The following is a 25,434-nucleotide window of genomic DNA, read 5'->3' as shown; positions in this document are numbered from 1 at the left end:
GCGACACAGCTCTCTTCTCGGCCCTTCGTCGTCCTCATCGCCTCGTTTCCCGCAGCGAATCAATGTCAAAGCTGCCGCGCGCTGCCGCGCCGGTCAGCCTGCACCATTGCTGCCTCACGGGCGGCGTAGTGAAGACCGGACGACGCGCGTCCCTCGCCCTCCCTCGCCCGCCACGCGTACACACGGTGGCACGCGCGCCTCGGCCTATATATGACGCGCCCCGGCGCACTCGGCGACTCACACTCTCCCGCTGTCATCGTTCCTCCCTCTCCTCTCCTCTCTTTCGCCGTCTCCAGTTCATACCCATGGCCGAGCGCTTCCCAGGCGACGGCGCGGCGGCGAACGACTTCGGCCACCGCCATCTTCATGAAGACGAGGCTCGCCTCCTTTACGAGGTCGAGTACCCGGTCCCGCCGGACATGCGGGTGCCCGGGGCGTGGAGGATCAGCGCAGGCGGCGTGCCGGTGCCCCCGGTACCCACCGGCGCGGCGCGGCGTGCGGAGATCGCATGCATCCGCTCGAACCTGCCGCGTGCGGCGAGGGAGGGGCCACGGTACGTCCCCGACAGCCCGCTCTGGGACCCTTACTTCCGCCGCCGTCACGCCCAGCAGCTCGAGGCCACCAACGGCGTCGTGCCCTCCGGCAGGCTCAACGCCGCCGGCCGGCGTCGGTGGTGGGGCGTGCCCGGGCGCACGTTGGAGGCCATCCTCGAGTACATCGAGGGCGGCAACACGCCGCGCCTCGAGTACCCCGCTCCCCCTTCCTTCTCACGCCGCCGGGGAAGCTCCTGGACCCCGAGGCGCATGGAGACCGGGGGGTCCTCCTCGTCCGGCGGCTCGCCCTGCCTCCGCCCGTTCAAGCCGGAGCCCCAGGGCACGCCGGTCAGCGCACGCACCCGCAGCTCCGGCGTCCGCATCGGCGCCAACGCCTCTCCACCCACCGGCCGCTTCGTCCTCGTCGAGCCCAAGCCGGAGCCCGGCTTTCCCGCGGAGTACGAGGAGATAGCCCGGCGCGGCTTCTCCGACGAGGACGCCATGCGGTGGGCGCGGGACGACTACCTCCGCGATGAGATGGTCCGGCAGCGCCGGGCCCTGGAGGAGATCGCCGCCCGGAAGCGTGGGCGCGAGGACGAGCACGGCGTCGTGGTCCTCGACAGCGACGACGACGACGACGCCCCCGGACTGTTCAACCCGCCGCGCCAACCGGGGGAGGGATGCAGCAGGGACGACGGAGGCGTAGGCAGGGGAGGCGACGACGATGACGACGACGGCGGTGACTACACACGGTTCTACAGCCTCCTCGGCATGTAGAACCGCGTGGGCGGGCGGCGAGGCGGGCGGCAAGGGAGACGGCGGGGTAGCCCTTTTTTTCTTTTTTTGTAAAATATGTTTAAGTTTGAACGAACTCGCCGATGTTTGCGTTAAATTTGAGTTGCTTTTGCGCCGTATTTGACTTTTTTTAACTAACAGTGGGCGCCGCGATGCCCCCCAGTGCGCGGTTTAGCGCCGGTGCGCCCCAGGGGGCGATTTTTTGCCCCTCCTGGGGGGCCAACGGCTGGAGATGCCCTTAGGCCGTGACTGCAAAGAGGACCCTCAACAGAGAAGAGAAAACACGATTGGGTGCAAAACAACTCCTTCATGCTTCCAATCTCGCCATCGCCGGGGTCACTTGGGACGACAGGACCTCCATAGCTCTATTTCGGCAGCGACGCATGCGTGAGAATGAGACCATTGAGACCGCCGCACTGGGTCAGAGCTGCACTACATCCCCTTGGGCATCAAGGCCAAGAGGAATAAGAGTGGTCGCCCTTCAGCCAGAAGAGTGGATTGCGAGGTGGTGGAGGGTGGCAGCCGGCGTGTGCCGTAGCTCTGCCACAAAGACCCCGATAAAGAACACCAACCTCACCTGCAGCTTCCATCTCCCTTCTCCCCATCTTCTTATCCACCACGATGATGGCTTTTGAAGTTGAGGCTAAGGTCGATGGGACAATTCCAGCAAGGAACATAGGGTGGGGGGCACCGATGAGACCACCAGATCAGGGCGCCACCTTACTGGCCAGCTTGCCACCGAACACGGACACATGGCTGCCGGCAGCAAGGGAGATGAAGGCCAGAAGGGGAGGAAGGAGGACGGACTCGCAAGGAAGCGGGGAGAACGGCAGAACGCCAATCCTAGAGGAAAGAAGCCGCATGCTCGGATAAGAGAGCAGCATCGACTTCCATGAACACATCTTTTGCTACAAATTTAGACCACCATGAAGTGGCTAAGGGTATAAAACATGCTGGTGCATAGGGTGGAGGCAAGTGCACGAGGAAATAATAATAAGAGCAGGCAAAGATAATAATGCAAACAAAAAAAATTCTTAACTGCCAACGAACGAGAATAGTGAACAGGCAAATCTAAAGATCAAGCACAAGAGCAAAAGAACCAGTGGACAACAGATACATAATCTAAGTAAAACATCCGTTACATCACCAGACATCAAAACATAGTTCCCAGTATCACGACAAATAGGTCATTAACAGCAAGACAGTAAGATAGACTCATCGATACAAAATAGTGCAGCTCTCTTTAACAACACAATAGCAGGTATGGGATAACAGCACCAAAAATTTAGAGCTTGTCCTCGAAATCGGACAGAGGGGTCATCTGCTCCTTGAGGCCCTTCCTCTTGCGGATGTCCGTGACGAGCGTCGCCGACTGGGTGCCAGGGTCCAAAGGATCAGAAGCCATGATGTCCCAGTGGTCAAACACACACTGGGGGAATGCCTGGCCGGACGTCGCGGCCCTCAGGGTGCTTGAGAACCCAAAGGACTCGATGACAGGGAGGTAGGCCTTGATGTTGTAGAGCGGGGTACCTTGCCTCTGCATCTCCTCGAACACGTGCCCTCTCTTCTGATTCAGAACACCATAGATGCCACCAAGTGCATTCTCCAGGGCCTGGATCTCAACCAGGTACACAGGCTCCAGCAGCCTTGGCTTGGCAGTGAGCTGGGAAGCATAAATGACCCTCCTGGCCGTGGGAATGACCTGACCACCACCCCTGTGAATAGCATCAGTGTGGAGAACAACATCACAGACCTCAAAGCAAATGCCACGCATGTTCTCCTCAGCCAACGCGCCTTCCTTTGACGCCCACTGGAACCCAGCCACAACAGAGTCCTTGATTTCATTGAGATACTGCACTCCCTTACACATGTCAACGACCATGTTGGGTCCAGTCGTCTCAGGTCCAAAGCACCAAATCTTCTTGGCAAGATCCTTGTCCCAGCCAAACTCCTCAGACAGGATCTTGGAACGCACCTTAGGATCGTCACGCGGGCCAATGCGCCCGTCATCAATGGCCTCAGCCAGTCCCTCCTCCAAGGGGCGAGCTTCCATGTAAAGACGGTTGTGCTTGTTCGGGGACTTGCTCATGACAGTGCGGCAGGACTTCTCCAGAACAGTCTCACGGAAGGAGACGACAGGAGGGGAAACAATAATTTCAGCACCACCCATGAAGTCATCCTGCAGATCCTTCAAACAGATTTCAAGGTGAAGCTCTCCAGCTCCAGCAATGATATGCTCACCAGACTCTTCAATGGTACAGAGAACCATAGGATCAGACTTTGCCAGACGCTTCAAACCTTCAACAAGCTTGGGAAGATCAGAGGCCACCTTGCACTGAACAGCAACACGCACAACAGGGGACACAGAGAACTTCATTGCCCTGATTGGGCAGGCATCAACTTCCTTCTCATTTGTCAGGGTTGCATTCTTTGTGATGAACTGATCCAAACCAACCAACGCAACAGTGTTACCACAGGGAACATCCTCAACAGACTCTTGCTTCTTTCCCATCCAGATAACAGTACGCTGGACACTCTTCACATACAGATCCTTCTTCTGGCCAGGAACAAAGTTGGGACCCATGATACGGACCTTCATGCCAGTGGCAACCCTCCCAGCAAAAACACGTCCAAAGGCAAAGAATCTACCCTTGTCAGATGCTGGAATCATCTTGGAGACATACAGCATAAGAGGACCATCAGGGTCACAGTTTCTGATAGCATTTGCATATATGTCATCAAGGGGGCCCTCGTATAAGTTCTCCACACGATACCTCTGGGCCTTTGAAGGAGAGGGGAGGTGAAATATCATCATCTCAAGCAGAGCACGACTGGCAGGCAGCCAAGTTTGCATCACACGCTTCATGAGAGCCTTGCCCATCAAGTCCTTCTCATCATTCTTCATGGTCACACCAAGCTTCTTCAACATAGGCCACAACTTATCCTTCTGATCATTCATGCAGGTGGCTATGATTTGCTTGATTGGCTCATAGCAGAACTGAACAAAACCTCTCTTGCAGGTAGCTGTCCCAGTGTTCTTGGAGGTCCATTTCTTTGTGGCTGGGTCAAAGAAGTTCTCACCCCACAGCCTCTCCATCATCTTTGCCTCGTCAACTCCAAACTTGGAGGCATACATCTTAGCAAAGTTTGTAAGGGTGAAAGCCCACCCATGCAGACCAGCAGAGAATGCAACAGTCCCCTTCTCTGGGTACACTTGGACATCACCAAGGAGCACATCTTCATATGTTGCCATGATGACATTGGCATTTTCGATAACACGGGAGAAAGTCTGATATGCTTCCTCACCTTCCACCTGAAGCTCAAGGAAGCATCTGTCCATCTTGTTCACAGTAAGGACTGGCCTAATCCTCTCACCAAGAGCTTGGCGCAGCACAGTTTCAGTCTGCACACACACACCCTCAATACAGTCAACAACCACCAAAGCTCCATCAGTGATACGAAGAGCAGCTGTGACTTCCGAAGAAAAGTCAACGTGACCAGGTGAATCAATAAGGTTGATCAGGTATTCATCCCCATCGCGATCGCCCTTGTACATCTCGAGTGATTCAGGAGTCATCTGATAGAAAAGAGAGATACCGGTGGATTTGATTGTGATACCGCGCTCTGCCTCATCTGCACGTGTATCAGTCATGCGAACATCACCAGCAACTTCCTGGGCAATAATCCCAGCAGCTGCCACAAGGGAATCCGTAAGAGTAGACTTGCCTGCAAATATGTAAATAATCTGTGAGAACAGTGCACAAACACCTTGTTTGACAGTTGAACACAATCATTATGATTACAAATGAAAATATCAACTTATAAGACAGAAGTAGGACACAGCAGTACAGTACATTCAAACAATCAAGAAATAAAAGGTAAACATAAGGTGAATCAGCTATTTAGTAACATGGTTAAACAAAATCTAGTGGGACATTGCAAACAACACATATATCAGGACATCAATTTAGAAGTAACTAAGTACAACCAGATGAACTTCATATCTTATAAATTTAAACTGTAATGCATTCAGCACCTAGCATCAGCAAGCACCAAACTGGGGAGACTCTGAGCCCTGGGATGATGTGTATAGCTACATTTATAAGCTTATTAAAGCAGAAACCAATCATAATACAATAAACAGTAACAGTAGATTCCAATACATGCAATAGGATTTACTGGTTTTTAGGGATGAAAGTAGTCATTATTTCAAAACAATGCTAAAGCAGATAATTAAATTTAACCAATTCAAAGAGATTCAGTTTTAAAAATTAATACAGTCGAATGAGCAGGCTACAAGAACATCAATCAATAAGATCCTACTGAATAAACTCAATAATGTCACTGTTCAGGCACATACCATGGTCTACATGAGCAATAACCGACATGTTACGGATATTGTTCTTTTTGTCCATGATTCCGCGGAGCTCCTCCGCTGTGAACTTCACCATCTTGACTGTGTTTGAATGTCACACTGCAAATATGGTTCCTGTTCAAAGAATAGCAGGATATCAGAATCAAACAAGAATCAAGTGTAAATGACTAAAAAATGATAAATCTGACACTAATATAATAATACTCTGTCCAGGTAATTAAAACCACAATTGTCTAAATCAAAATTGCAACTAATATTGTTGTATGCCCAGAAGTCAAATGCACTGCTACCTTAATGTTTTAACCAATACTTCAACCAACAAGATCATAAAGTGAAATGTATAAATCAAGCATATTAAAACTAAAATACTTGAACCAACACTAGCACCAACAGACCATGATCTGAAAACCTAATTGTCCAAAGTACAATAGCCACAAAGCAACAAGACCAACAAATATTTAAGAAATAAATGAATCCATTATGAGAAGTTCAGGTGCAAAAGATGGTTCTACACCAATGAAAGGGCTACACAACTATGAAGCAAAAACAGGTAACCAACTCAGTTAATAAACCTTCAGAACTTCCAGGACTGTAAAACTTATAAAGGGATGGATCATAGAGAAACTTCACCAGAATAAATCATGTAGGAATTGCAAAACAGCGTATAAGATGATCACAGACTAAGACGAGACTTGGGGTAAATGGGATGGAACAAAAGTTGATTTGTAACAGAATCACAGTTTTATGCCCAACTGTTGGGTGCAATAATATGTAATTACCGACACATAATCACTGAAAACAATGGCACATAACGTCATGGAGTTGAACCCTGCAGAGGTACAACCACCCATACATGGGGAGGACCGAGGAAACACACAGAAAATACTCATTTAAACGAATGGTCCGGTCAGAGAGATAGTCATGCAGAATGGCTGAACTAAAATAACATAAAACGCTGATACACACAGAGAAGTTCATGCAGAACGCATGTAAAGGCAGCTGAACAAACCCGACAGGTACCAGAAGCAGGCAAGCGAGCAAAAACCCTAATATTCTAGCTAACCCCGTGAACATAGCGAAATAGCCAAAACCAGCACCGGAAAGGCAGATCCGCGCCCTTAGGGGCCGCACATAAACCAGTCGATGCATCTACTCGCGTCAGAACGAAATCGGTCCCCGGAACAAGCAAGCATGACGAACAAAACAGCAGATCTACAGCGCTTGGGAACCGGTAAAAGTACAGACGAACGACGACGAACCCAGCAAAGGGAACTGGAGCGCATCCGGCTAGTGAGGAGACTTGAACCGGGGAAATCAATCAATCCATCGACTAGGTAGTGGCTTAGTACGGACTACGGAGAAGCGACGCGCAGGCTAAGCAACCGGAGACGCGACGCGCAGGCCAAGCAACCGGAGAAGCGACGCGCCGACGAAGCAATCGGAGAAGGAGGAGGGCCGGGGAGAAGGGGAGAGCGGAGGTCCGGCTCACCTTGGGGTTTCGCTTCCGCCTCCCGAGCCGAGAGGCGAGAGTCTGAGAGATGAGGAAGCGGCGGCGCTCCCAGAGAGAATGGGAGGGGTGGAGGTAGGAAGGCTAGGGCGGCTTCGCTTGCCAGTATATATACTGGTACTGTGACGGGCCAGATACGCGAATGGGGGGGAGACGGGGATCACGCGATTACGGCCCGGAAGCCCTGGGTGGGTGGAGTCGGACAAGCGGCCTGGCCCAAGGGATGACCTTTCTTTTTTTTTTGAACACCCCGAGGGATGACTTTTTTTTTTACGTAAACAAGACTTTATTTCTTAGATAATAGCGAGGTCGTTTACAATAAACTGAGAAATAAAGTCCGGGATTGAGCGCTCCCAAACATATGAAAGTCTACTAGAAAGAGAGTATTTAGCTATAGCATCAGCTACTTCATTTGCTTCACGTAGACATGCAATGATCTCGTATTTAGCAAGATCCATACCCAATTCTTTCCCTTCAAGCACAAAAGTTGAGTCTTGCCCCGAGTAGTCCTCCAGGTTGAAAGCTTGAACCGCATTAGAGCAATCGGATTCAATCTGCAGGGCAGAGCAGCCAATCCTTGAAGCGAGATAAAACCCATTGCGAATGGCCATCATTTCTGCTGTTTCTGAAGATGCCACATGCGGTATAAACCAACCAGCGGCAGCAATGAACTCTCCCCGCTCATCCCTCGCAATAGCTCCCGTACCACCAGTCATATTTTCAGAACAAAAGGAAGCGTCCACATTGATCTTTACCACTCCCCTACTCGGTTGCCAAATGTGCTCACGTTTTCTCATAGGTTGATGCACAGCAAGAGAGCGAAAAAAGTTTGTAGCAAGTACTCTGATTGAAACTGTTGTTCTGTCTGGTTCCTGAATAGATTTCTCTTTCACCATCTGTCTCCTTTGCCACCAAATATACCAACTAGCCACTGCCACTAATTCAGCCATCGGTAGACCCTCCTTGATTTCATGATTATACATTAGTGTGCTCATGGTGGAGGAACCTGATCTATCCTGTATAGCTGATTGTTGGATCTCTTTCTGAACTCCAAGGCTATCCCAAATCTCCAGTGCACGCTCACATTGAAAAAGACAGTGTTGTGAGTCTTCAAATCCTACCTTGCATACTGGGCATTGGCCAGAAACAGGTATGTGGCGTCCGGCCAGCGTTCCATAGCATGGTAGAACTCCTCTGATAATTTTCCAGACAAAATGCTTGACCTTCCCAGGCACTCGAAGAGCCCAAACGTATTTCCATATGTTCTGGTCTCGGCTCCCTTGTGGGCAAGACAGATCCATTTGTCTCCCGAATTGATGTTTAAACTCTGTGTGATAGGTCGACCTTACAGTAAAGCTTCCAGTCTGGTTATAGTGCCATGATACAAAGTCCTCCATAACATGCACTCTGAGTGGAATTTGTAATATTCTGTACACGTCCACTGGCCAAAAAACATCGCGGATCAGTACCTCATCCCACTGTCCAGTATGAGGGTCAATTAACTCTTCCACTTTTGTCAACATTGTTGCACCTCGCGGTGTTATAATTTTCCTGGACTCACTTGAAGGTATCCACGGGTCTTGCCAAATATTGATATGTGTTCTCGTACCAACTCTCCAAATGTATCCTTTTTTGAAAGTTTGGATACCCGCAACAATACTCTGCCAAGTGAAGGAGGAACCCTTCTTCGGCCCTGCGTTCAATATATTCCCATCAGGATAATATTTAGCACTAAGAACTTGAGTACACAACGATTCTGGATTCTAGAGTAGTCGCCAACACTGTTTTGCTAGTAAAGCAAGATTAAAACTGTGTAGGTCTCTGAACCCCAATCCTCCTTTCCTCTTTGGCATGCACAATTTCCACCATGCGAACCAATGCATCCTTTTCTTCTCCTCACCATCCCCCCACCAAAAACCTGCCAGTTCATCTGTTATTGCTTTACAGATTCCCTTTGGCAGTTTAAACACTGACATAGCATATGAGGGGATTGATTGGGCCACTGCTTTCAGCAAAATTTCCTTCCCTTGGACTGACAATACTTTTTCCTTCCACCCTTTAATTCTCTGACAAATTCGGTCAATCAAGTGCTGAAAACAATCACTCCTATCCACACCTACAGTTGTAGGGAGACCAAGGTATTTATCAGAGAGAGCTTCTGTTAGTATGTCGAGATTTCTGCAAACCTCTTCCCTCACGGCAACACTTGTGTTGGGGCTGAAAAATACACTTGATTTTGTCGTGCTAACAAGCTGTCCCGAACTTGCACAATACACATCTAGGACCCTCTTCAAGGCATTAGCATTCTCCACATTTGCCTTCATAAGTACTCCCTCCGTTCCAAATTACTCGTCGCTGAAATGGATGTATCCAAAACTAAAATACATCTAAATACATCCATACATGTGACAAGTAATTCGGAACGGAGGGAGTATGAGAGAGTCATCTGCAAAAAGTAAATGAGAGATGGATGGTGCATTATGACAGACTCTAATACCCTCCAGTCCACCCACCTCTTCCTCATGCGCCAACATGCTTGATAATCCTTCTGAGCATAGCAGAAATAAATAAGGGGACAAGGGGTCTCCTTGCCTCAAACCTCGAGTGGGTAATATGTCTTCAGTTTCTGTGCCATTAAATCTTATCTTGTAACTTACTGAAGAGACACATTGCATGATCATCTCTATCCAACCTGGATCGAATCCTAGTTTTTCCATCATTTTCCTCCGGAAGCCCCACTCCACACGATCATACGCCTTCATCATGTCCAGCTTCACCGCACAGAACCCATTAGAACCATGAGTTTTTTTCTTTATTGCATGGAAGCATTCGTAAGCAATTAACACATTATCTGTTATAAGCCTCCCTGGAACGAAAGCACTTTGTGTCGGAGATATAATCTCAGGGAGTACTTTCTTTAGTCGGTTTGCAAGCATTTTGGAGATTTTATAAATCACATTGCAAAGACTTATAGGCCTGAACTGTGTAATTACCTCTGGACTTTCAACCTTTGGGATTAGCATAAAATTTGTGTGATTCCATCCTTCAGGTATTTTCCTCATGTGGATTGCTTCTAAAACCTCATCAGTGAGCTCCTCCCCCAAGATATGCCAAAATCTCTTGAAAAACACCGCATGTAACCCATCCGGACCCGGTGCTTTCATGTCCCCGATTTGGAATAATGCCTTTCGGACCTCTTCCCGGGTATAAGCTGCTGTTAGCAAATTGTTCATCTCATGTGTTACACGTGGTTTCACTGCCTGCAAAAGTTGCTGGTCACATTCTACATCATCCGACTGAAAAAGTCCATCAAAGTATCCATGGATCAACGGGCTAAGGTTCTCATTACCCTCGGTCCATCCATTATTACTATTACGGAGCCTTTTAATCATATTTCTCCTTCTCCTCGCTGAAGCAAATTGGTTAAAATAATGTGTATTACGATCACCTTTCCGTAGACATTTGACTCTTCCTCTCTGGGCCCAGAAAATTTCTTCTCGGTCTAGCAGATTTTCTATTAGGACCGAGAGTTCTTTTTGCTTTGCCCTGACCTCCTCCGTATAAGGTGCCTGCATGAGTTTCTCTAGCTGTTTCTGAGCTTTATTGAGTCGGGCTCGTGGCCCTTTCAGCGTCTTCCTGTCCCATTCATGCATGTCGAGGTGAACCGAATCAATCTTTCCTTTCACAGTTGGGTGTAAGCCTTGGTGAACTGCTTTCAGCCAGGCCATCCTTACCACCTCTTCAACAGTTTCTTCTTCTATCCATCTAGCCTCAAAACATCACTTGTACTTAGGCCTATTCTCTGCCACTCTAGCAAGATATTTTGTATCTAGCAGGATGGGTCGGTGATCAGATTTCCCCATCTCTAGATTACACAGGCCTGCATACGGGTGCATGCCCATCCACTCAGCATTTGTAATAGCCCTGTCTAAACGTTCCTTCATTCCACCTCTAAACCAAGTGAATTTATCACCAACATATCCCATATCCTCTAGAGAGCATTCAGACAAAGCATCTTGGAAAGCTGCTAGACGGGATTGGTGCCGTGCAACCCCTCCTTCCTTTTCAGAGGACAACAAGATCTCGTTGAAATCACCGATTACCCACGGTAGCCTAGAGTGTGCATGCAGATCTCGGATGTACTGAAAAGTATGATCCTTATGCTCCCAGCTAGGCTCTCCGTATATTCCAGTCAATCTCCAAATGTTTCCATTAGTTTCATGCACATTCACATCAATTCCCGCAAGGGTAGTGGTTTGGGAGTAGATCCTCACCTCCTTCTTCCAAACCATTAAGGGCCCTCCTTTTCTTCCATCCATGCTTGGTGCAACAATTCTTTCATCCATGCCAAGTTTTCGCATTAGCGCTTCTGCCTTATCATCATCCAGGTGTGTTTCAGGCAAAAAAAACACATCAGGTTTATGCCGCCTCTGGAATTCCAGAAGTGACTGAACTGTCGGGGCGCCTAAGATACCCCGATAGTTCCAGCTTAAAATTTTCATTGACCGCGATCACCCTCTAGGGGTGTCGCCGATTCATCAGTTGGTAGACTAGCTGTACCTGTATTCGCCCTCAGCCTCTTAAGGTCATGAATCTTTTCGGGTGTGTTCATCTGGCTCTTATCCACTATTACACTTGTCCCAGCTTCAAGGAGACCAACTTTCTCATTGACAAAACCTGGTGGTGGAGCTAGACCATCCCTCCCACCATGGTGTATCACGGCTCCATCATCTCCAATAAGCCTTTTCTTTGCCATTGGGACAACAGCCCCCTGGTTAATTGTCCTACTATGACCTATCTCCATATCATTATTCTCTTCAGAAACTGGGTTACCCTGATTACCTCTTTCTCTTCCCAGATCTCCATCCCTCTCCCTGGGTCTTCCCATATTTGTCCTTCCTCTGCCACTGCTAGACCCACTCGAGGGATCGTCAAAGTTTACCAGGAGCCAATCTCCCCACTCGCAGTCCTCTGCTGAGTGCATGCCATCCCCGCATTCAGTTACCAAGTGTCCGATCAGGCCACAAAAATCATAGAAATCAGGCAACTTTTCATATTGAACAAGGTACTTTTTACTTTCTTTCAACGTCAGCGGGACAAACCGAACAATGGGGGTATCCAGCATGATGTGCACACGGGCTCTCAAGTATTTCACTGGATTGATACGACCCTCATTGACAACAACTTTGATAGGGGGTAAACCCACCTTTCTAGCTATTTTTTCAGCAATCTCTGTCTTCTTCATAAGACCATCCGGTATGCCAATAATGCGTGTCCAGACTGCAATCCGATCTAACTTGTATTCCTCTACATTTGTCAGTCCATCATATTCCTCCAGCACCACAGCGGCGTTTCTGAACAGCCATGAACCCCCACTCATGACACGATTCCAATCCCCCAAGCACATGAATTGGGCAAGGAAAATATTAGGTTTCTTATCCTTAAAAATTACTCCCTGCGCCGACACCCAGGAGTTTCTCATCGCCTTATACAGAGCAACATGACTGAAGGGTTTAGACGTATAAACCCTGAATATTGTGATCCAACGTGTCTCTTCTATTATTCCTTCAATCTCACCTGACAGATCCAGATCTTCTTCTTCCTCCCCATGGAGGTTTAGTCCTGAAAATCTATCTTCCAGATTTGCATCTGGTCTTCGCGCATCGCGCCCTCCTCCACTTCCTGACGCGCCGCCCGTCGGCATCTTACCACTCCCTCTTCCCGCCATGCAGACCGTCAAGAGGAACCAGTAGCTATCTGGGATCACGCACAGATCGACTCGGGGCAGTCCGTACGTGAGATTTTGGTGTAGCCGTGAATAGGTGGAACCCTAGCGGTGCGCCGCAAGGGGATAGGTGGAACCCTAGCTACCTAGGGGATGCCTTTTTTATTTTACGTCCACCAAGGGATGACCTAGATAGACGTGGTGAGAACTTCGCACGAGATGAATAAGCTTTGCTCCGAAAACAAAACGAGATGAACAAGCAACATTCCCTAAAAAAACAAAAAAAATGAATAAGAAACACTCAAAAAATGAGATGAATAAGTGGCTCTTTTTTAGGAAATGCCATCACAGCTTAGCTTTATTTCATACTCCCTTCGTCCGGAAATACTTAGCAAACAAGATACATCATTCAGCAGCAAACTGGTCATAAACAAGGGAGAATTCTCCGTCCATACTAGCTAAGCCATGAGCAGCGTGGTTTAAATCATCATGCAAAGTGCTTGAATTTAACAGGAAAAAAATCGACGCATATATTAGAACAGTCATGGAGGATCGGTGTAGTAATGGCCAAAGAGCACATACCTGACTCCATGAACGCACTAGTGATCTTTTTGTTCACAAGCTGCTTGCAAGGTAAAGTCATCGTTTCATGTTGTTTCCGCTGCAAGAGCATTCGGGTCTCACGTATAAAGTTTTTGCAGGGATGGGCTGACCCGAACCATCGCAAATGATAGTCCCACACATGTATTAGTTATTTTCATAAAGAGAAAAGTCTAAAATAAACCTTGAATTAGTACTCGTACTCTGAGTCAAGCCTTGACCTTTAAATCCTGAAACTAGTACCCTGTACTCTATAATCCCGGTCTGTCCCGGCTGATTTTGCTAAACGCCTGTTTGTGGCACCGGGAAAAGGACGATCTCGACCGGGATCAAACACTACTCTCACAGACTAGAGGGGTCCACATGTCATATTCATCTTCCCCAACCGATCCATCTTCTCTCTAGATACACCTCGTCGCCACACACACCCCCCCCCTTCGAAGACACACCCATCGCCTCGATGTACAGGGACAGGCCTCGTCCCCGTCAACTCCAGGTCGCCGGCACCAGTCCCTTCTCTGCCTCGCCAACCCTGTTCGCCATCGGCCCGTCACCCTCGACCCAGGCCCGCATCTGCTCAGAACTTGCGGGCTGGGGACGGGAAGAGGATGCCCCCGAGCTATCTCGCACCATGCAGCAGGTCATGGCCACCAGTGCCCTCCCGCTGCGCCCTCATCCGCGTCGGGGTGTCGGCCGGCGCGCCCGTCGACCTCCTCGTGCGATTGATGTGATGCCCACCTCTTTGACAGTGTTAGAAGGGAGAGAGAGGATTGGTGAAATAGTTTGTTGTATTGCTTGAGCCTTGTGGGCATATATATATATAGGATTACAAAGACCAACTTGGAGTACAAGACAAGGCAGGACCAAATCCTAGTCTATCATATACTTCCTAATAATCCTTATACTCAACACCCCCCGCAGTCACAACGGTAGCAACGCAGACGGTGAGACTGGAGAAGAATCCGAAGGCAGCCGACGGACATCCCCCCCCCACAGTCGTAATGGTCGATGCATCATGGAGTCGTGGCTGGAGTGGAAACCGACGAGGATGCTCAAGCAGGCGGTAGCCCTTTGTGCCGTTTGTCGATGTAGCCAAGAGCATGGGTGGTGGAGTCGTGGTCGAGGTAGCCATGCGAAGAATGTCGTAGTCGATGTCGAGTCGGGGTAGCAGGTGTCGAGGAAGTCGCCATGGAGCCGCGGGCGCAAGGGGCGCCGAGTTAGAATGGGCGCAGTGGTGTCGAAGTAGTGGTGCGCCGGGAAGAAGATGTTGTTGACGATGCATCGCAGCGGGTTTGCCAAGCCTGGGAACACATCGTTGACGAAGGCACGCACCGGTGTTGCCAGCATCGGGCATGCGTAGATGGACGAAGACGAAGTTGACAAAGCGTCGACCAGGCTTGCCAGGCCCGAGGACACGTAGTGGATGAAGGCACGCATCGGTGTTGCCAGCACCGGGCTTGCAGAGATTGGGACCTGCACGAGCTGTTCGCCATGTCGAGGAATCGAAGGGCCAGCAGAGAAGAAGACTCAACGACGGTTGCGGTGCCAATCAGCGTGGTGTCGATGTTGCCCGCGGTTGTCGGAGTAGACGAAGTGGTCGGGGTAGATGACGGCGACGCTAGAGAGCTGGTGTTGGACGAAGACAAACGGGGTGGACGGGCGGCGGCGGCTACGGAGGTAGCGGCGGCTGCGGCCAAAGAAGAGCGGCGGCGGCGGCCTGACGGCGGCGGCGGCGGCTAGTTAGGAGTGCGGCGGTGGTGCTCAAAGTAGGTGAAGAACCCTGATAGCGTGACGAAGACCGGCGCCGACGGTGACGTTCCCGCGCCAAGGGAGACGGCGCGGCACATACCACGAGAGGTCGACGCGCAGTAACGATGGAGTGGACCACGGGCCGCGGTGCTATGGCCCGAAGGGGCGACGCGATGATGGCGGACAGGTTGGGGTGACGGTGGGAAGACCTCAGGGCGGCGGCGGGAACCGCGGGCCGTGGTGCTATGGCCCGAAGGGGCGGTGCAGCAGCGGAGCGCGGGTTTGTGCAACCGCGGGGACGGCCTCGGGGTGGCGGCTGGGACCACGTATCGCGGCACTACGGCCCGAAGGGGCGACGCAACGGCGATGTGCGAGTCGATGCAGCCGCGAGGAGAACCATGGGGTAGCGGCGTTGCGGCCCGACGGGGCGACGCAACGGCAGCCCGTTGCTCGATCAGTGGAGTGGCGCGCTGAACTCGGAGACAATATTCACGGGACCTGCGGAGGCGCGCGTAACCGACGGGCCAGGTCCGTCGTGCGGTGTAGATGAGGCGGATCGCGGCGGCGAGCGGGTGATCAAGCCGATCACGCGCGAGGTCGGGGATGCCGCTCGGTGGAGGTTGGGTGGCGGCGAAGTCCGAGATGAGGCCGGCGACGACGGACGGCGTGGGAAGTCATGCGGACGAGCTTGTCTGCACCGGCACCCGGGCTGCCAAAGCAGCGCCGGCGCCCGGGCAGCGAGACCCGAGCGACCAACGGAGCAGCAGCGCCCGAGTTGAGGCAGCCGACGAGCTTGACGCAACCATCCTGATGCAACCGAGGACGAGGCCGACGAAGTAGACCGTTGGGCCACCGTGTAGATGCGGCGGAGGCGGGTGACGTAGATCGATGGGCGGGCCGGCGCACGAGCGACGGCTATGATTGTTCGTCGCATGGCGCGAGGCCGCTGGGTCGGGGCGATGCAGGTCTTCCGATCGGAGCAGGGCGGTGATGACCGGTGCAAGGCGACGGGCAGACCGACGCGCGGACGGCGGCTGGCCGTGACAGATCGCCTCGGTGTGCGTGGCCGCCTGGTCGGAGGAGAGGCTGGCTGGTCGCGTTAGGGTTGGAGTAGAGGCACACGGGGGTCAACGGCGGCGGCGGGCGACGCAAACCGATCAAGATTAGATCGGAAAACAAAAAAGAAAAACATCGATCAAAACGCCCCCTTATCTTGTGAAGCAGCCCGTGCCTGGTGACCAAGTCGAGAACCTGTTGGAGCGGGTCGATGGCAATGACGAACAAAAGGGGTGAGAGAGGGTCGCCTTGACGAAAGCCCTGACCATGCAAAAAAAGGGGACCCGCCACACCGTTTAGAAGGACACGAGACGAGGACGTGCTCAGGAGCGCTGCAATCCAATCCCTGAAGATTCTCGGGAAACCTCTCCGCTGCAGGAGTTGCAGGATGTAGTCCCATCGTACGGAATCAAAAGCCTTGCGGATATCCAGTTTGAAGACTAAGGAAGGTGTCTTACTTTTGTTGAGACGTCGAGCGAGGTTGCGGACGTACATGTAGTTGTCATGTATACTTTGCTTTTTAATGAACGCACTCTGGGCATTGGAGACCAAGTTGTCCATGTGAGGTCCCAAACGAAGCGCCATCGTCTTGGCTATAATCTTGGCAATGGCGTGGATGAGGCTAATGGACCTGTAATCAGCAACTCCTTCCGCGACATCCTTCTTCGGCAGAAGCACAATGTTTGCTGAGTTTAGCCAATGCATGTTGGAAGTCCGCAGAGTCCCAAAAGAGTGTATAACACGCATGATATCGTCTTTTACTATATCCCAACAGCTCTTGAAGAACAGCCCGGTGAACCCATCGGGACCAGGGGGCTTATCTTTGGGCATTTGGCACATGGCTGCATACACCTCCTCCTCCGAGAAAGGGTTCCCAAGCTCGTGCAAATCCACGTAGGGGAAGTTGAAGTTATCCCAGTTGAAGTCCTTCTCTTGCCTGCCATCCCTGCCCAAAGCACTAGAGAAGTGCTCAAATATGATCTCCTCTTTCTCAGAATGCCCAGTGATCCAGCCATTGTTGTGCTTGAGAAGGTGAATGTGATTTTTACTTCTACGCGCATTCACCCTTAGGTGGAAAAACTTTGTATTGGCGTCCCCTTCTTTTTAAATTCCTTATTCTGAAGCACTGTTTTTTCCTTGAGCGCTCGATCACTGCGAGGCTAATAACCCTCCTCTTGAGCCTAGCCCAAAGCTCAATCTCTCCGGCCGACAACTCTCTTGTCTCCTGGGCCACGTCAAGTCTGAGGATGACCATGAGTGCTGCGCGAAAGTGGTTCTTGGCTTGGGAGAAAAGTGTCCTGCTCCATTTGGACAAGCAAGCCCCAATCCTCTTAAGCTTGTGAAAAAGGTTCTGGCATGGCTCGAAGTTCCCAGAATCATGATGCCAAGCCTCCTTCACCAGATCTTGGAAACCTGGGATGGACGCCCAGAAATTTTCAAATTTGAACGTGCGCGGCCGCCGTGGTCCACTATCCTCTGCAAGGAGAAGTGGGCAGTGGTCTGAGAGATACGATGACAAGGCATGTAGGATATGAGTGCCAAAGTGAATGTCCCATTCGTCATTGCAGAAAATGGAGTCAAGCTTGCAGAGGGTCGGATATGAGTACCAAATTAACTCAAAATGTAGCATCTAGTGGATACAAAGCATTATGAGTAACACCCGGCCTCTGCATAATTAGGATGCACACAGCCAAATCCGAAAGTTCGGCCAAAAAAATCATATAAAAACCGACAAAACGGCAACAGTAGAGTCCTATAGACCGACACTATGCCTATGTTGAAGGAGGTGGTGGGTCGATCCGAAGGTTATGATGCCACCCATGTCGGAAAAAACCTCCATAGCCACCTGCTCCAATCGCGTACACACCGCCTTGAACAACAGTTGGTACTCCGGTCATTGTAGAATAGACCATGTACGTACCGAGTGCGTACACCAGAAAATAACCTGCAAAGAAGAAGCATTTTTTCATTGAAAATCAAATCATTTCTACATAGACAAAGCAACCAAATTAAGGCATACGCTCCCACCCTTATTAGCGTTTTGAAACTATTTGGAATACCGTCCAACCAATGACCAAAAATATTGGCAACACTTGTGGGCGGATGCAAATTTAACGCGATTTGGATGACTGACCATCTTTTGACAACACCCATTATACTTGTGCATCATCTGTGTCCAATGCTTCTTGGTTTTATGTCAGAGATTGATTGAGAGGGTTCATATCTATCATAGAGTGCCAAAGCCAAAACAAATTCATTGATGAATCTTTGATTAAGATGAAGGTTATGATTGGCGAAACTACATGGCATTATGAATCTATATGAGGAGCAGCCAAGGTAGATGATTAACAATGACAGTTCAGCAGCGATGTTCAATAAAGAAACGAGCACAACATCGAAAAATGTAGTGTCGCGTGAGTTGGGAATCCCGCGATGGTCGCATAACCATCGGTACTTGGGAATCCCGGCGCACCGGTCAAACCCGATGAGCCAAATTGTTAGTGACACCCATCATCACCGAAAAATCGACGGTTGCGCACACATGTAAGCAGCCACTTTAGCACCTTCCAGGGCCATATGTCAACATCGTTGACCAATCAAACCTAATGAACCTAATTGTTAGTAACGCCCCATCATCACTGAAAAATCTGCGGGTGGACCCACATGTAAGCGGACACATCAGCATCTTTTGGGCCATACATTGGAATTGTAGTCCGGTCAAACCTGAACCATCAATTGTTCATAACGATTTTCCGTCACTAAAACAATATTAAGTGACAACACACATCGAAACGATAAAAGTTCTGCCCGTCATGCAAAATGGACTTCGGTGACAAACCAGGAACCATCACTTAAGATCGTATCTTAGGTGAAAGGATCGATATAGTTGACTAGAGGGGGGGGTGAATAGGCAACTAACAATTTTTAGCTTTTCTTTACCAAATTAAACTTTACATCAAAGTAGGTTGTCTAGATATGCAACTAGGTGAGCAACCTATATGATGCAACAACAATAAGCACACAAGCAAGCAAGGGGTATAACACAATATAGCTTGCACAAGTAAAGGTGAGAGATAACCAAAAGCGGAACCGATGGAGACGAGGATGTGTTACCGAAGTTCCTTCCTTTTGAGGGGAAGTACGTCTCCGTTAGAGCGATGTGGAGGCACAATGCTCCCCAAGAAGCCACTAGGGCCACCGTATTCTCCTCACGCCCTCACACAATGTGAGATGCCGTGATTCCACTATTGGTGCCCTTGGAGGCGGCGACCAAACCTTTACAAACAAGGTTGGGGCAATCTCCACAACTGAATTGGAGGCTCCCAACGACACCACGAAGCTTCACCACAATGGACTATGGCTTCGCGGTGACCTCAACCATCTAGGGTGCTCAAACACCCAAGAGTAACAAGATCCGCAAGGGATTAGTGGGGGGAATCAAATTTCTCTTGGTGGAAGTGTAGATCGATGCCTTCTCAACCAATCCCTAGAGAATCAACAAGTTTGATTGACTAGGGAGAGAGATCGGGCGAAAATGGAGCTCAGAGCTTCAATGGAGCTTGGAGATGGAAGAGGTAGTCAACTCGGAGAAGAAGACTCCCCTTTTATAGTCAAGGAACAAATCCAACCGTTACCCACTTAACCAGCCCGCAACATGCGGTACTACCGCACCAGCCAAGTGGTATTACTGCAAGGCGTTGCGGTACTACCGCGAGGCGATGCGGTACTACCGCACCCACGACAAACACCAGAGGAGGCCCTTTTGCATTGACGCTGCAAGCGGTAGAACCACAGAGCGGTACTACCATGGGCCCTTGCGGTACTGCCGCAAGGCAGGGCTTGACTGGGCTGAGAAGGCATAGATGAATAAAATTACATCCATGTCTACTTCCGCTGAGGTTAGATTGGTGCAAAAGTCCGACACGGTACTACCGCATCTAGGGAGCGGTACTACCGCATAGGGCACGGATGTAAAAAATTATATCTGCCCCTACTTCCGTGTGAGAGCAGTGGTACTACCGCGACCGCGGAGCAGTACTACCGCATCCCCACACGGTACTACCGTGAGCCTCTGCGGTACTACCGCTCCCTTGAGCAGTAGTACTGTATGCCACAGCATACTACCACTTGGAGTCGTTCATTTTGCAACAACACAGATAACAGATCGGAGCTCCAAAGAGGCAAGGGGAAAGGAGGTGTAAAGGAATAGACGTGCACGTGATGATTCCATCCTAACCTTTCCGAAGCGGACCCCCTCTTAATAGTACGGTTTTCCTACGACTCAAATCCACCAAAAGGAATCATAGAAAAATGTTGTGTTCACTAGGCTCCGAGGGGCATCGAATCGTCTTGTGCCTAAACATGAGATATCTGAAATGCTCAACGCACACAATTAGTCCGCAAAAGCATTGTCATCAATCACCAAAACCACATAGGGTGAAATATGCCCTTACAATCTCCCCCTTTTTGGTGGACTGATGACAATACGGGATTTGCACATAAGAGTACACAAATGAATATAAGCAAACCCAACATCTACAAAATATAGACATGCTCCCCCTAGATGTGTGCATTCTATATGAATTCTTTGGACTGCACAGCACACATACTAGGATCAACACTCCCCCTATATTTTATAGACAAGGCATACCTTGCAACAATATAGCTAACTCTAAGCATGGATGCAAGGCAATGAGTATGAGAATAAAGAGAAGGGCACAAGATAAAAATAGGCTCGCGAACTACTAAGCAAAGCAGACAATAAGATACGCTAGCGTGCATATGTCTTACACCATATGATAGGATACCAGGTCTCACACGCACAAACCCAACCAAAGCAACACAAACGAAGTTCCAACGAAACGAAAGCAAAGACACGAATGAAAGCAAATCCTACGCTCTCTCCCCCTTTGGCATCGAGACACCAAAAAAGGCAGAGAGGACACCTACGATATAGGTGGTAGCATCCTTTGTAAAGGTCACTCCTCATGCTCCTCATCGGACTCTGCAGCTGGAATGGTCTCCTCCTCAAACCCGGTCCACTAATATCCCTGCTTGGCTATCCAGTCAGCCTCCGAAGTGATGTTCACCTCGGACCCACTCTCCACAATCTCGCAAAGGTCCTCAAGATCCTCTTGTCGCGCTGGCGACTTTCCTTGGAAGCAACATGGGACTTGTACTGCCCCTTTGTCTGCATGTAGAACAGAGTCTTCATCTTGGCCTTCAGCTTCTTAGCGCATGAGGGCTTAGTGTAAGGAGGGGCGTACCCCTCAGAACTGTCCTTAGCCTCCTCCTCCTCAGCCTCATCCTCATCCTCATCCACATCCATCTGAGCAGCCTCTGCCTCAGCACGGGTAGTGGTGTTAGCCCACTGGCTCTTGATGCGAAGCTTGATGGGCTCATGACGAATCCAGTCGGGGGCAACGAACTCATCATCGGGATAGAGCTTCTCCCAAGTCTTTGTGATCAAGAGAAACATGTAATGTCCATAGATGGGTACCTTACAGTTGAACACCGCAAACTGTATCTCGCACCACATGATATGTGAGACATCAAGTGGTTGTGACCGAGCATGACACACCTCCTCACAAATGAGCATCATATCCACAAGATAGGCATGCACCTTATCCTTGTCACCAATGCGCTAAAAGAGAGAGTTGCGAAAGATCTGATGCATGATGTCAAGGAAAGAGTTCAGCACCCATGCCTTCTTTCCATTGGGAAGCGACTTCTCAACAAAGAAGGGTTGAAGCTTGTTCTTGCTGGCTGACACAGGGTTGGCATGAGGGCGAACACCAACAGGCGTGTTGAGCCCCTCATCAGGAACCTGAAGCAAATCCATGAAGTCCTTCCACTTAGCAGCCATATGTTGTCCATTGGTCATCCAGGTCATGGCCCGTTCCTCATCAGTATGAAAGTGGACATAAGCAAAGAACTGGGCCACAATCGTCGGGTCATAGTCCAGGTGAAAAGTAAGCAAGTGCTCAATGCCAAATTGCTCCACAAGGTCCAAAGCCTCACCAAAATAGTCACGGTGCTTATCCTGCCTCATATGATTCATGTCAATCCAGTGCACGTCCACGTAGATGTTCAGCTTGGCCTTGATCACATCCAGATAGATAAGATTCTGCTGCTTGGTCCAGAACAAATCATTTCCTCTGAAGTTTGCACGGGGATTCACATAGGGGTTGATCTTCCTTCGAGTGATAAACTCAGCCAGTGGTATCTCATCCATGCCCATTGTTGGCTCCTTGATCTTGGTGGCGGTGGTCTTGGTTTTGCGTTGGGCGGCATTGGAGCCCTCGGGAGCTTCATCTTGGTTGCGCGGGCGCTTCGAGCTCGTGTCGCGGACATGATTCGACCGACGGACATTGGAACTGGAGCCACCACCTATGACACGCAACACAAACACGAGAGAAACCGAGAAGGATTATTGCAAAGACGAGGGCCAAAGCCAAAGGAAACAAGCAAGCATGAGATGTGGAAGGACAAAGCAGCATAATTTGCAAATCTACGGTAGTACCGGACCGGCGAACGGATGTAAAAAATTACATCCACTCTAGCCGCGGTAGTACCGTGCCGGGGTGGCACTGTAGTACCGCGCCTGGAGCGGAAGTAATTTTTTTACTTCCGCACCCCGAGCTGTAGTACCGCTCCAAAGGAGCGGTAGTACCGCGCGAGGTCAGTTCATGTGCGAGGATGCGGTAGTACCGCTCCAGGAGGAGCGGTAGTACCGCACGGATTCAAACGCCATAAGAACAGCGGATTTGGATCTAGGAACAACCACAACACTAGATCGGTACTACTGTTGATCAAACTAAACTATTGTATCATTCCAAATAGCATGGTTACTGCACTACTACTCTCCTACAATTCCCTCTTGCAAAGATTTAGCCAAAAATCACATGAACTACACATGCATCTCCCCAAGACCTAGAAGCACAAGAACGGAACAAAAAGGGAAGGACTTGGGGAAATACCGAGGTCCATGGCAAGAATACGAGGTGGGGAACGATCCCACCGGTCGGAATGTGAGGAGAGCAGCTGGAGACGGAGATCCGGCGAGGTCCACCGGCGCCGTTCTTGGGCAGGAGAGAGAGAGACGGGGTAGGGAAAAGAGAAGAATGGGTATGGGGGAGTTAAAACTCCCCCTGCCCCGCTCTTAACCCCCACCCACTCGCGACAACGCGGTAGTATCGCGGGTCCTCGCGGTAGTACCGCCCGGGCGGAAGTACCGCTCGCTGGGTGGTAGTACTGCTCTTCCAGCGGCAGTAAAAAATTACTGCCGTGATTGAAGCGGTAGTACCGTGCCTAGGATGCATCTGTGCACGCACAAAGCAGTCCACTCCTGCGGTAGTACCGTGGCTTGCCACGGTAGTACCGTACCCCCAAGAAAGTGCAAGTTTCGCAAAAAGAGAGGGAAACGGCCTTTGCAATGCAACCTTCAAGCAACCGAACACACCAAAGAGGCGAACACAAGAGACAAATCAAACACACACACGACACAAAAGAGAAGGGCAAAAGATAACAAGGACAAAACACGAGACACAACCTCTCCAAAGAGAGGGCGGTGGGTGGAGCCACCTATGTTTGAGTCATTTGGTATGGCACCGCGAAGAATTATCCTTGGGCCCATGACCAAAACTCGTCTTTGAAGCACAAGTACCATAAAAATGGCTAATGTGAAAGAGTTGATTAAATTATGCATAATGGGGGAGGGAGAGTTCATTGAGAGAACAACACTCCCCCTATGTCCATGCCTACACCTAAACAAGATGACAAGATGAGTATGGTGGGGTGTGCAAGGGTTCAAGCTACATTGCTCGAATCAATGATACTTAGCTCATGCATTAACTCGCAAAATCTTGCTTCATCCAAGGGCTTCGTGAAAATATCTGCAAGGTTATCGTGAGTGTTGACATACTTGAGCTTGATCTCCCCTCGCCTAATGTGATCCCGAATGAAGTGATACTGAATCTCAATATGCTTCGTCTTGAAGCGTTGCACCAGGTTGAGAGAGGTCTTGATGGCACTTTCATTGTCACACCAAAGAGGCACTTCATCACAAGTGACACCGTAATCCTTTAAAGTTTGTCTCATCCATAGAAGTTCAGCACAACAACTACCTGCAGCCACATACTCCGCTTCGGTGGACGAGAGAGACACACAACTTTGCTTCTTAGAGGACCAACTCACCAAAGAGAAACCAAGAAATTGGCACCCTCCGGAGGTGGACTTCCTATCCACTTTGTCTCCTGCCCAATCTGAGTCTGAATAGCCCAAAAGATCGAAGTTGGCTCCTCTTGGGTACCATAAGCCAAAGTTTGGGGTATGAGCCAAATATCGAAAGATTCGCTTGACCGCCACAAAGTGGCTTTCCTTAGGTGTGGCTTGAAACCTTGCACAAATTCCCACACTCAACATGATATCCGGTCTAGATGCACAAAGGTAAAGCAAGGAGCCAATCATGGAGCGATATACCTTTTGATCCACTGCTTTACCATTGGGATCTATGTCAAGTTGGCATTTGACGGGCATCAGAGTGGAGGTCGGCTTGACATAACTTAGCTTGAATCTCTTGAGCATGTCTTGAGTGTACTTGGCTTGGTTGATGAAGGTTCCTTCTCTTCTTTGCTTGATTTCGAACCCGAGAAAGAATTTCAACTCTCCCATCGTAGACATCTTGAACTTTGAGGTCATGAGAGCGGCAAATTCCTCATTAAATGCTTTGTTAGGGGAACCAAAGATAATGTCATCAACATAGAGTTGGCAAACAAACAACTACCCTTTGACCTTCTTAGTAAAAAGAGTGGGGTCGATTTTCCCAATTTCGAACCCACGATCTTGCAACAACTTGGTAAGATGCTCATACCACGCACGTGGGGCTTGTTTAAGGCCATAGAGTGCCTTGTCGAGTTGGTACACATGATCAGGGAAGTAGGGATCCTCGAACCCCGGGGGTTGTTTGACATACACCAACTCATTAATAGGACCATTAAGAAAAGCACTCTTCACATCCATTTGTTGCAACTTGAAATTATGATGAGAAGCATAAGCAATCAACAAACAAATAGATTCATGGCGAGCAACGGGA

At 49.7% G+C, this 25,434-nt stretch overlaps 1 protein-coding gene across 1 annotated transcript; it reads right to left on the bottom strand.

Annotated features, from left to right (window-relative positions):
• Nucleotides 1-2,424: 2,424 nt before the first annotated feature.
• Nucleotides 2,425-7,308, bottom strand: LOC123156072 (elongation factor 2). Its single transcript, XM_044574235.1, has 3 exons — nucleotides 7,193-7,308; nucleotides 5,689-5,817; nucleotides 2,425-5,054 (listed from the first exon to the last, which is right to left on the bottom strand). Exons 2-3 carry the CDS (start codon nucleotides 5,777-5,779, stop codon nucleotides 2,614-2,616), a joined length of 2,532 nt encoding a protein of 843 aa, XP_044430170.1. The 5' UTR covers nucleotides 5,780-5,817; nucleotides 7,193-7,308; the 3' UTR covers nucleotides 2,425-2,613.
• Nucleotides 7,309-25,434: the final 18,126 nt, after the last annotated feature.

Source organism: Triticum aestivum, chromosome 7B (assembly GCF_018294505.1).
Source record: "Triticum aestivum cultivar Chinese Spring chromosome 7B, IWGSC CS RefSeq v2.1, whole genome shotgun sequence".
In the NCBI taxonomy this organism is placed as follows: Eukaryota; Viridiplantae; Streptophyta; class Magnoliopsida; order Poales; family Poaceae; genus Triticum; species Triticum aestivum.
This window is presented reverse-complemented; position numbering and strand designations above follow the sequence as displayed.

What these genes read in the sequence shown, in the direction of transcription:
- LOC123156072 (XM_044574235.1), bottom strand. Translation starts at nt 5,779, where the DNA reads ATGGTGAAGTTCACAGCGGAGGAGCTCCGCGGAATCATGGACAAAAAG. An exon ending in TATTGCTCATGTAGACCATG is followed by an intron (nt 5,055 to 5,688) that starts GTATGTGCCTGA and finishes ACATATTTGCAG; the next exon opens with GCAAGTCTACTCTTACGGAT.